Genomic DNA, 13,431 nt, shown 5'->3' on the forward strand with positions numbered 1-13,431 from the left:
GCTAGGTGTCAGCTCCCCTGCTGGGAGGGAGCCGGAGGGTCTGGCTTTTCTCCCAACTAGATTGCTTCTGTCATGGTCTATACCTGATGGATGGGCCATCAGCACAGCTTGAAGCCAGGGACTCTCTGGGCCCAGGCTCATTAGCATATCAAAAGAGCCATCCAGCAGTTGGGCTGGTGCTATCTCTCTGCTGAAAAAAAAGACTTCAGCTGCCCCTACACACTCAACCCAGATTGTATCGATTTGAAGCGCAATCGATGCAGAGAATCGAGTGTGATCGCTTTTCTTCACGGGCGGTTAAAGGACGCGCCTGCGGCCCCGCAACCGTCCGTGACACTAGATAACTCTCCTCTTTGACAGCAGTTATGCGCTGCTCTCATGCACATTAGCTCATCACCTGGCCCAGCCAAAACCATCCAGATTGGACAACTGTCATCTTTGAAGCAGACCTGTCACTATAAACCCATAAATAAATAAATAGAGGACCAGTTAAAATTGCTTAATCATTTTATAAGTAAAATCATATGAAAACATTGCTACTGCATATCTTCAACTTGTCTGGCACCTGATCTAAAAGTTACACACAGAGATTAAATAGTTATGGCTGGATCTGATGAATCTATGATTGGACTAGAGGGTGCCATGGAAATGATGAGACAGGTGCAAGCATCCCTCACAATCTCATGTCCCCACCAGTGGCGTAGCAATAGGATATGCAGAGGTTATGACTGCACTGGAACCCTTGGACCAGAGAGGCCCACTAGGGGCCCTCCCTCAACCCCAGTATTAGCTCTTCGATGGTGCTATACCGGTAACGACTACTTTTATAAGTGCTTTGAATAGTGGAAAACATTAACAAACTGTTGCCTTCCTCTTCTTACACCTCTCATACTTTGGATGTTTTTGTTGTGCCATATCAATTGTTATGTATAAAATGCTTGGGTGGCCCAAAGTAATACTTTCCTAGAGGCCTTAAAGAGAAACTCCAACCAAGAATTTAACTTTATCCCAATCAGTAGCTGATACCCCCTTTTACATGAGAAATCTATTGCTTTTCACAAACAGACCATCACGGGGTGCTGTATGACTGATATTGTGGTGAAACCCCTCCCACAAGAAGCTCTGAGGACCGAGGTACTGTTGGCAGTTTCCTGTCTGTGAACCTTGTTACATTGTGGGAAATAGCTGTTTACAGCTGTCTCTAACTGCCAAAACAGCTAGCAGCAGCTACATCACTTGCCCACAGTAAAAATGTCACCATGTAATAAATGTCAGAATGTAAATCGGGGAGAGGAAAGATTTTACAAAGAGCAAACACTGACTAAATCATTTATACAAAATTATTGTTAAAATGAAGCACTTTTTTTATTACATTATTTTCACTGAAGTTCCTCTTTAAGCTCCTTAGCTACACCTCTGATCCACACCATATTCTATAGCCAACTCGGGAGGAAGTCAGTTATCTTACTAGTGTAACTGGAAATCAAAGTGCCTGGAAGTAATCTATAAGAGTATGTAGAGAACGTACAACCCCCATGTAGATAGCATTCCTGTATGAAGCACAGAGCTGCAGGGCAAGAGTATTGACTACTTATTGTAACGATCGGTGTAACACAGAGAGGGTCTGATTACCGGTGAACTGCAGTATCACCGAGAATACAGAATATACCCGATTATTGATGATCTGCAGTATCATCGATAATCAGATACTGTATATCTACTAACCTCTGGACACCTGAGATAACAAGTGAGTGTTAGGTGCAACAGTAATACTTTGAGTATTGCACAGAAGTATGTTCTTTCCGTTGGCCTAGACTCTCTCGGGGGAGGAGCTAGGCTGAGAGTAGGAAGGACAGACTGTGAGTGACACCAGTGAGAGGGTGTCACTAACAGGTCTGGGAACTGCCTCTAACAATTTTATAGAAAAGGACTTAAGTTCAAAAAAATGAGGAAGTACAGTGCAATTTTGGCAAAATCTTATAGAAATATTTTATTGGTACAACATATCAAAAATTCGTTAAAAAGCTTCTTCAATTCCACATAATAAGTCTTCATGTAATCAATTATATACCATAAGACATGAATAATTGAAGCTGATTGGTAGGTATTATATTCTGGCTTGATGCAACTCTGAATAGGTATTGTATTTTACAGGCAACGACACATGTTCGTTTCGGGCTCTTTATATCGTATGTATGCCCTTCATCAGGCCGTAATACAAATTTCTAAAAAGCAAGCAATAAAAGAAAGCATTAAAAATCAGAATTCCAAGTGGTAAGTTCAAGAGGAGCAAAGACAAAGAGAAGAAGCCCCACCATTGTGGTTTCTGGTTTGTAACACACCTGGTTCAAAGCATTGTTGTGAACCTGCATACCAATAAAGAAAGAATTAAGATGTAGACACCAGACCTTAAGGTGGTTACAAGGAAAGTTTATACCAGAGAAAAAGAGGGAGACCAGAGAGAAACTATAGTTCTTCCATAGTAGTACAAACCCATAACCAAAGTAGGCCTGCATCATGGACTAGTAAATATCAGTCCACGCATCACTGCATATGCCTAAAAATCACTGGAGCCATGAGAAATTTGAACAAAAGAAAGAGAGACACCTGAATTTATTGAAATGTCAAATATCAACTGTTTCAGTCTAATGAAAATACGATTTAGTAAAGATATCGTTTCAAGTGCAACATTTTAAGCACAATATAGAATACACGAGCACAAACCTGTATGGCACAGTCAATCAGCACAAAAAAAAAATACAAAAAATACAAAAAATAGCACAGGCATCCAGGCCTACCAGATGCACATGGGAATCTGTGGAAATACAGAAAAAGTATATATATGTATACACTGGATATAAGGCAATGGTACCCCAACACATGGTGCCGAAAAGGACTCTAAAAATACAACAGCCCACGCCCCATAGAGCCAGAGCCAGAGCACATACCCCTCCGTATATCATAATGTTCAAATTATACACTCACATAAGGGGATCCCCCATAAGGTACTATGACAAGAAAATGTTTCTCCATAGGTTAAATAGACCAAAGAATGAGAGCCATACTTACTCTTCCAAGGCATGAAGGGGAGAGAACGCTGCTAGGATGGAAGGCCTAACCTCAATGGCGTTTACCGCTGTTTAAATATCCTTACTTGGCGTCCTAAAGGGCTCCGTACGCCTGCGCAGGCTATTGGCCAATCGGGACCCCTCTATGCTCTTACCATGCGTGCCAGCGTACTCACATTCTCATGCTCATTCCCATGTGCATCTGGTAGGCCTGGATGCCTGTGCTATTTTTTGTATTTTTCTGGCCTTTGTGCTGATTGACTGTGCCATACAGGTTTGTGCTCGTGTATTCTATATTGTGCTTAAAATGTTGCACTTGAAACGATATCTTTACTAAATCGTATTTTCATTAGACTGCAACAGTTGATATTTGACATTTCAATAAATTCAGGTGTCTCTCTTTCTTTCGTTCAAATTTCTTATGGCTCCAGTGATTTTTAGGCATATGCAGTGATGCGTGGACTGATATTTACTAGTCCATGATGCAGGCCTACTTTGGTTATGGGTTTGTACTACTATGGAAGAACTATAGTTTCTCTCTGGTCTCCCTCTTTTTCTCTGGTATAAACTTTCCTTGTAACCACCTTAAGGTCTGGTGTCTACATCTTAATTCTTTCTTTATTGGTATGCAGGTTCACAACAATGCTTTGAACCAGGTGTATTACAAACCAGAAACCACAATGGTGGGGCTTCTTCTCTTTGTCTTTGCTCCTCTTGAGCTTACCACTTGGAATTCTGATTTTTAATGCTTTCTTTTATTGCTTGCTTTTTAGAAATTTGTATTACGGCCTACATACATACGATATAAAGAGCATACATACGATATAAAGAGCCCGAAACGAACGTGTCGTTGCCTGTAAAATACAATACCTATTCAGAGTTGCATCAAGCCAGAATATAATACCTACCAATCAGCTTCAATTATTCATGTCTTATGGTATATAATTGATTACATGAAGACTTATTATGTGGAATTGAAGAAGCTTTTTAACGAATTTTTGATATTTTGTACCAATAAAATTTTTCTATAAGATTTTGCCAAAATTGCACTGTACTTCCTCATTTTTTTGAACTTAAAGGAATACTATCGATTGAAATGACTTTTTTTTTAATACTCTATATTAGTGTACACATTACCACTAGTGCTAGGGGCACTTTATTTATTCACACAGGTCTCTCTCTCGCTATCCCTGCTTAAAAATGCATTTCTCACACAGCTCATAGTAGTTTGGGTCACCCTGAGCTGCTTGGTTACTCTGTCACACAGCTCACAAATATATGTCACTGTGTCACTCACAGCATGCAGGAGACATGAGGAGAAACAGGCTGATCTGAGGTGGTAACAGGTAACTAAATGAGCTGGAATATTGCTGGAATATAACAAGCTATAACACTAGTCTGTGTTTACACTCAGACTGGCTGCCTGCTTGAGGCATTCACTCCAGGCTGCATCCACTTTACAAGCTGCTGAGAGAGGCAGACCACTGTCTACAATTAGCATTATTAGTATCTTTATCAGTCAAGAGAAGCACAGATAATAAACACACATTGCTAGAATCTTTAACCCCTTACCACCATATCAATAAGATTCTTTCAGCAAGGTGATAATTAAACTATAAACTGAGGAGTTGATAGCAACTCCCCTGTGCAGACATGGTCTAGCCCTCTGGGAGCCGTCAGTATTAGATACATTTTGTATCCAACACTGACACCAAAACTGACCGAGGATTTTACAGCTGAGAGGAACAGCTGTGTGAGGAATCAGATTGCTCCTAGTACTTGTCCTAATGTGTGCTACAACATACAGCATTTACAAATAAATGCATACATCGATAGTATTCCTTTAAGTCCTTTTCTATAAAAATATTGAGGTCTTGTGGGCAAGGTGGATTGCCCTTAAGAGGACTTTGTGTTTTTGATCCTTCACTCTAAAAAGGACAATACCCAATTATACGTACTTAACTGCCTCTAACAGTAAGGTCAGTTCTCGAGGTCGGCAAGCCAGGTTGTTAACACACAGACAGATAAGGTACAGATTCAGGAGACAGATACGGAATCCAATGAACAGGCAGGGGTTGGCAACGGAGTATCAGAATAGCAAGGTACAGAATCAGGATGCAAATACAGAGTCCAGGAACGAGCAGAGTTTGGCAACAGGATATCAGAGATAGCAAGGTACAGAATCAGAGTTCAGAGGAATAGTCAGGCAGGCAGAAGGTCATAACAAATAATACAGTTCAATATTCCTAACGCTAAGGTGTGAGGTCCGTGATCGTCAACACCTTTGGAAACTATGCTAGAACACAGATACAGACAAGGCCTGAGTGCAGACACCTGAGAAATGACCAGCACCCAGTATATATACACTGGTGCTCTCCAGCACCTCCCTTAAGTGCTGGACCAATGAAAGTTGCTGCAATTGTCAGCTGACCGGCCTAGTCAGCTGACCCTTCTCTGACTGCCATAAAGGCCCTGCCTCTCTGCGCGCGCACGCGTCCTCCTAAACCAGTGTGGACTATCAGTCCCAGCCACACCAGTCATGTGTTGTAATGTTGTAGCTGTATGGGATGCGGAATCCGCCGCCGCGCTGTCTGAGCGAGCGGCGTTTCCTCCGCATCCCACCTTACTGATAGAAGCAGGCCTATGCGTACAAACCGCCGCGTCAGACGTGGCGGTTTCTCCGCGTTCCGCTATGCCAGCCGCGGAAACAGCCGCCTCATCTTGCGTCCATGCGGCGGTTTTTCCGCGTTTCTTCACACTTATCCAGAGAGAGGAATATGTCAAAGCTGTAACTCATATTTTATCAGATGTTTTCCACCATGTTTCTCAACACTTCATGGGCATGGACCCCCTTTGAAAGCCTGTGCTGGCCAAGAACCCCCTGTATGGTAAAGATTATCTCAAATACCCTTTGATATACAGTATATTTAATAGTAATACATGGTAATCATGTATTAACTGTTTCTAAGTATTTATCATCGCTTTTAAATAACTAAAATACTATTTTGATGTTGTTTATATAGTAACATTTTCTGAAAGTCTACAATTTGTTAAATTAAATATATCAAGCCCAAGCACCTCCTGGACCCCTATGAAGTACCTCCTGGGCTACGGGTACCACATGTTGAGAGCATCCATCTATTCCTCTTTATTTTAGTTTCAACCGGTTTTATTGTGTAAAGCACTTTAAGATGCAGTTACTGCTAGCAACAACACCCCCAACATCCTTACACTGTGTGATAATAAGTAGGGAGACCACACATCACACAGGCAGCATCCTGACTGAAAGTCTAAGCCGTCCCTCACCCACTGAAAATTAAGATTGTCTAGAGTTGTGTTTAAAACCTTAAAATAAACCTGCTATTATAGAAGTTCCTTTGAACGCACATGACAGATTTTGTCACAAGCCCTATTGTTGGCAGACTCCTACAACAGCCATTTCTCTGAAATTAGAAGCAGATTGTAGAGAGTGAGAAAGATAAGAGACACTCCTCTTCTTATTTTTACTTAGAAAGTAAATGAGAGAAACCTGTCAGGGTTAAGCTGACAACAGACAAGAGATGACAGTCAGACAGTCTTATCATTTTAACTGATTGGGCTCCAGTCTTTTGTGGTTGGGTTTCTGTGTAGCAGGTGCCCGGATTAGGATGCACCCCTAGTTACTATTGTTACTCTCAGAGGAATGTGGTACTGGCAACTGTCGTACTTTTGTACGTTGCTACTGAGATAAGCTGACAGTTCATACTTATGTATTAGGCTTCTAAAAATGAAATTGGCTAGATTGTACTTTGACATTTCATCACTTTGGAATTGATTCACTAAGCTGCGCTGCTACAGCAGGGTGAGGCAATAATCTCCAGCGCATGCTATGCAGCCGTAGCATGCGCTGCTAAATTACGCTATGCTCCAATAGTTTAATTAACACTTTATTAAACTTAACGAGCACTCCACTGAACCCGCCCAGAGCCCCAGCAGATCCAGTGGCTTCAAAGGATGATATTACTGCACTTTGATTGGCACAGTACGCTGCCTGTCACTTGGCAGTCAGCCTATTGGGCCAATCAAAGTGCAGGAAACTCGTCCTTTGAAGCCACTGGACCCTCCGGTGAGGGTTCAGTGGAGCACTCGTTAAAGAGAACCAGAGACGAAGCAACCTCATGTATTTTACCATATATATATCAAGGGGGACATTAGAGAAAACACCTACCCTGCTTATCAGCCATGATGAAATCCTCAACTGAGCATTCAGTCTGGCTTTGCTCAGGAATTATTATAGCTGAGTCTGTGTTCTCTGGTGCCTTTTCAAGCCCCAAGCCTGCCCCCTTGTGGCTCTGCTCAGGAATCATAGCTGAGTCATTATAACAAAGCCAGACTGAATGCTCAGTCTGGGATTTTATCAGGGCTGATTAGAAGAAATCTGATCAGTTAAAAATGAAACAGGGAGCAGGGTAGGTGTTTTCTCTAATGTCCCCACTAATATATATTGTAAAATACATGAGGTGCTTCGTCTCTGGTTCACTTTAAGTGTAATGAAGCGCTCGTGAAAAGTATTGGAGCATAGCGTAATTTAGCAGTGCACGCTATGGCTCCACAGCGTGCACTAGAGATTATTACCTCTTGCTGCTGTCTTTAAGCTGCACTGCTGTAGCAACGCAGCTTAGTGAATCAACCCCTTTGTTACATACAGTATTTGTCCAGCTAGGTGTTTGTTACCCCCAGGCATGCAGGTGAATACCGTAATACGTATAGCCATGCCCTTCCCCCACCATAGTACGTATAACCAACCATGACCTTCCCCCACTATAACACATATAGCCATGCTCTTCCTCTGACCATAACACATATAGCCATGCCCTTCCCCCATCATAGTACGTATAACCAACCATGACCTTCCCCCACTATAACACATATAGCCATGCTCTTCCTCTGACCATAACACATATAGCCATGCTCTTCCTCTGACCATAACACATATAGCCATGCCCTTCCTCTGACCATAACACGTATAGTCATGCTATTCCCCACCACAACATGTATAGCCAATCCATGCCCTTCCTCTACCATAACACGTTTAGCCATGTGTTCTCACCTACCATAAAAAGTGTATATATGTCCTTTCCCTCTCCATAACATATTACAAACATGTCTGTTCCCTCATGTAACAAGTATCATGTTCTTCTTCCTACCTTCAGTAACAAAATCTCCCCACCACCCCCCAAAAAAGAAAAACAAATCAACACAGTGGCAGGTAGCAGCCGAAGTTGTGTCTTTATCCTTCCTATAACAAGTACAGTTATGGTGCCTGCATCCCCTTTAACAGGTATAATGATCGAGTAGTAGAAATGGGTGCAGGGAATCACACTTGAGCAAGTTTTACTATTACTTGCCTGTTTCTACCCTGGTTCATGTTGGCTATCCCACACTCACATCTATTACCATGTATGATCGTCATGTAAAGTGACGCATAACAATAGCTGCTTGATGGGAAAGGGAGGGAGAGAGAGGACATTTGAAGGGGCTTTACAGAAAGTGGTAGCTATGCCCTGGTCACTTGGTCACTCCCAGAGTGCACCTCAAAAAAATCTGGAGATAGACCCTTCTGTCATACTGCCCCTACTCTTTGGAACTCCCTGCCACACCCAGTAAAGACAGCACCATCCCTGGAGCTATTCAAATCCAGACTGAAAAGTCACCTGTTTAGCCTGGCATTTCCAGACTTATAAAATTCTTCTCTGTACCACGATGGTCAGAGCCATGCTTATGCGCTTTGAGTCCCACGGGAGAAAAGAGCTTTACAAATGTTATTTGTTGTTGTTGTTCAGTGTGCCTCCATGAGCTGATCTCTGGTGTAATGTAAGTGTACAAAAGTAGCAGTCCGTGGCAAGGAAGAGAGTATATACAGCATGTGATGCAAGCAAAGCAGTAGATTTCACAAGATTGAAACTTCTCATCTGACCAATGAAATATTTCCTGTGTTTCCTCAGTATAGGGCTAAGGCATACAGGTCAAAATCCAGCCCGCAGGCCTAATCAGGCCCACAGAGCCATCAAATTTGGCCCGCTAGTGGTTTCCCCACTTTGTATTATGTTTTGCCCACTCTAGACCACCAGAGAAGCTATATTGGATGTGAAGCCCTAGATCACCAGGGAGGCCGTATTGGAGAGGGAGGGGGCACTAAATACCAAGGAACTGTATAGGGGAGGGAGGGAGCACTAGACATCAAGGAACTGTATAGGGGTGGTAGTAGGGCCACTAGACACCAGGCAACTGTATAGGGGAAGGAGGGTTCCAGTAGACCAGGGGTCTCAAACTCAATTTACCTGGGGGGCCGCAAGAGGCAAAGTCAGGATGAGGCTGGGCCGCATAAGGAATTTCACAATCGCGGCGCATCGCCGCCTCTGCCCGCCCCTCTCACTATTCCTTCACAGAAAGGGGCGGGGAGAGGCGGCGATACGCCACGATTGACGTCAGGAGGGGCAGAGCTGAATCTGAAAGCTCTGCCTCTTCCAGGAAATGCCCCCTGGGCGATTTGGGGGCTCTGCAGCCCTCGTTTAGTGGCGGGGATGCGGCGGATTACTTGGGAGCACTGAAGTGAACTATAAGGAAGCTTTTGCTGGCGAGGGCCACAAAATATTGTATCGAGGGCCGCAAATGGCCCGCGGGCTGAGAGTTTGAGACCCCTGCACTAGACTGTATAATAAGGGAGGGATTCAGGACACTAAATACCAGACAACTGTATAGGGGAGGGAGGAAGGACCACTAGATACCAGTAGGACAGTCACTGCTGAGCCAATCAGTAGTCAGTTTTATTCAAAAAAGGAAAACCACAGAATACAGCCTCCTCATCGCGAGCTAGGACATTTAAAGGGGCACTATAGCGAAAAACTGTAAAATATGTGCAAACATATACAAATAAGAAGTACGTTTTTTAAAGTAAAATTAGCTATAGATTACTTTTCTCCTATGTTGCTGTCACTTACAGTAGGTAGTAGAAATCTGACAGAAGTGACAGTTTTTGGGCTAGTCCATCTCTTCATAGGGGATTCTGAGCAAGGCTTTTATTTTTTATAAACATATTCCCTAAAAAGGATTTAACCTCCTTGGCGGTTATCCCGAGCTAGGGTCGGGGGCGGAAAACCGCAGCTAAGAGCGGTGGTCCCGACCTCTGTTTGGGGTAGCCGCCGGAGGCTGAATGCAGAGCAATGCGGCAGCGGGAGCGTTTCTACATACCTCCCGGGGATCCCCACGTCGGCTGGCATTCTTCTTCCTCTCCTCCGGGGCTCTGCTTCCTGCTGGTGAGATTGCCGGTTGTCATCATGACGACAGCTGGCAATTTCACTTTAGAGTTGCAGTGCCACCCGGAGGATGGAGGCTTAACTGCAGCGCTGGAGCCAGGGAGGTGAGTGATTGCTGGGCTGCTGCAGATCTCACTGGCAGCATGATTTTTTCCAGATTTTAGTGTCTGAAAGGGTGCAAAAAAATTGCACCACTTTTAGACCCTAAAATCCGGAAAGAATCAGAACGCCAAGGGGGTGAAACAATGATGCTGGCCAGCTTCCCTGCTCCCTACACAGTTTTTGGCAGTTGGACAGAGCAACTGCCATTCACTAAGTGCTTTTGAAAATAAATAAATCCCTGAGAATCCCCTTTGAAGAGATGAACTAGTCAAAAACCTGTCGCTTCTGTCAGATTTCTTCTAAATACTGTAAGTGACAGCAACATAGGAGAAAAGTAATTTATGGCTCATTTTACTCTGGAAAAAATGTACTTCTTATTTGTCTATGTTTGCACATATTTTAAATTTTACAATAGTTCGCCATAGTGACCCTTCAAATATTTTAATATGTAAAAGGGAGGTGTTAGAGTGGGTGTGGCACATAAAACAGCAAAGTCAACTAACCCTCGGCACACTCCCATGCAAATTCTCAAGCAACATCTTTCATACAACTTATGCAGGAACCAAAGCTATCCCTGCAGCTAAGTGTAAAGCCAGGGTGTTACAAGAATACAGTCTCTTGCGTAGTCACATACACCAAGTAGACGTTCCCGGTGTTATTATGTGATAACATTATAGACGGTCACAGTGCTGCATGGCCATGTTTCTGAAGTAATGGATGTGCCTGTAGACACCCATCCTAATGTGTCCCAGGAATTCATGCATCTACAGTAATGCAATGCAAATGCAATGATGTATAACATGTATATGATTATTTATTTACAATGGTTTTCTTTGCTCTTGTTTTCAGCTATTATCAACCCTAAACAGCCAAAGGAAACTCCAAAAAGCTTCAGCTTCGACTATTCCTACTGGTCTCATACTTCTGTAAGTAGCGTACATCACATGTACAAATGGAGGACATTGCCACTTTATTCTTAGCTATTTTTTATTAAGAAATGAGGTTTTAATAACTTAGAAAATAAATGTAAAATGCAGTTAAAGCAACCTAAATTTATTAATTCTTTAGTGAAAAAAAATAGTAAGCCCTGGAACTGCAGCCACTAGAGCTTGCTCTGTAGGCATCTTGCCCAAAGTCACTTACTGAATAGGTGGTGGTGGCTGCATTAGCTGGGGCCTTACCTGCCCTTCATGCCATCTGCTTGTGGAAATAACCACTGTGTCATCTCCAGCCGGTCCCCCATCCATCCAGAAAGCCAGAGACCCCTCTCCATGTGGTCATGCTCCAAACTCTGCACTGGTATAAAGACTGGAGGATGACATCAGAAGAGAGGCATTAAAGCAGACCTGAACTCAGAAATTCCTCTCTGCTTTAAAAGGCCTGGTTCACATTAGGAATCGCCAGCGCAATTGCAAGTGCTGAGAGCTTTTGTAAGCGCTTTTCCCAGCGCTTTCTGAGCGATTTCCGATTTTTAGAAGAGCTTTTTTAAGCGTTTTTGTTAGGCGATTTGAGCTTTTCTTCCTGCAGACAAACAGGAAGTGAACTCTTGCAGCTGGACAAATCCTGACAATAGTAATTTTTAAAAAAAGTGTCTACAATTCAAGAAATAGATTGTTTTGGTAAACTTGTACATCCATAAATAAGGGGTTTGAAAAGTCACAGACCACGGTTCTATACTTATAGTTACCAAAAAAGCGACATTGATCACAATCCATATAGCTATGCTCTGTTTGTAAGTAATCATCCAACCGGATCAAGAGTATTACTCTGCATCCAACAAAAAGAAACTCATTTAACAATCTGTAGTAAATCCAGATATAGACACCACCACCTGTATACGAGCCAAGTCTTTCAACTGAGGTAGAATGACCAACCCTTTACTTACTTCACTGACTTAATACAGTACATTGCTTCTGTAGAAATTGTGATCCAGTATGGCTTAAAAGCTGTATTTTTCTCTGAAATGTTTAAAGCTTTATGAAACCCAAAACTTAACAATGCAAATTGTGTTAGCAATCGGATGTGATCATGTAACAATGAAACTCCAAGAATTATTGTAGAAAAGGTGTAGCAAAGGGATGGCAAAGGCAGTGACAAAAGTGGAGCATGCAAAAAAACACTTTACATTGCCATAGTATTGTGGTATCACCTGCCACAATACCACTTCATAGAAAAGACTTGTACCAGGGATTTCAGCAGTACTTTCTGGTATATTTTGAATTGTTTGATAATCCATCTTTGTTTATTCTGAAATGGATGTATGCAACTTCAGTTACTGCTTCAATAAAGTCATAAGAGACATCCCTGAGACTAAAATGAAGGCTAAGAGTCTCTACTATAGACTTGATTATTATATAAGCACAAACAATAGTACAGCACAGGCCAATATGTTTACACACCTGTGTCACCCTACAGGATGAAGACAGCCAGTTTGCTGGGCAGCAGCAGGTGTACCATGACATCGGGGAGGAGATGCTGCTGCATGCTTTTGAAGGATACAATGTGTGCATCTTTGCCTATGGTCAGACAGGAGCGGGGAAATCATATACTATGATGGGAAAGCAGGAGCCAGATCAGCAAGGAATCATACCACAGGTAATAATGTCAATATGTTTTTTATGTGTTTGTATTGTAAGGGGGCAAATCAGGCTAGTAGCAAATCACATCTACCTCCATATTAATGCCAAGGAACAGGACAAGTGTACAGTTTGCCTATAACAATTGTTAGAAGTTGTCTTTTATTTTCTATCCTGTCCCATAACCAGCTGCAAACTGGTTTCTTGTGCCAATATCTTTAATTTACCTCCCTCCATTATTAGTGTTCTTATTGTGAGGCTGGCACAGGCCCTGTGGACTTTTTTACTAGTAATACACATTGGATGCCCCAAGGCATGGAGTGTAAGCGGCTACTGGTCTACACAGGAGCACCGCACAAGGTATGAAGGGCCACTAACCCTACTGAGCAG

General features: G+C 42.7%; 1 protein-coding gene across 13 annotated transcripts in view; it reads left to right on the forward strand.

Moving 5' to 3' along the window:
- The window catches only part of KIF1A (kinesin family member 1A), a 246,538-nt gene that overhangs the window by 95,003 nt on the left and 138,104 nt on the right, over positions 1-13,431 (forward strand). For all 13 annotated transcript variants that reach the window (XM_068280653.1, XM_068280654.1, XM_068280655.1 and 10 more), the window contains exons 3-4: positions 11,315-11,391; positions 12,881-13,060. In XM_068280653.1, coding sequence (XP_068136754.1) covers positions 11,315-11,391; positions 12,881-13,060 — 257 coding nt within the window. The remainder of the gene's footprint in view (positions 1-11,314; positions 11,392-12,880; positions 13,061-13,431) is intronic.

The sequence above is a fragment of the Hyperolius riggenbachi genome, chromosome 4 (genome assembly GCF_040937935.1).
Source record: "Hyperolius riggenbachi isolate aHypRig1 chromosome 4, aHypRig1.pri, whole genome shotgun sequence".
Lineage (NCBI taxonomy): Eukaryota > Metazoa > Chordata > Amphibia > Anura > Hyperoliidae > Hyperolius > Hyperolius riggenbachi.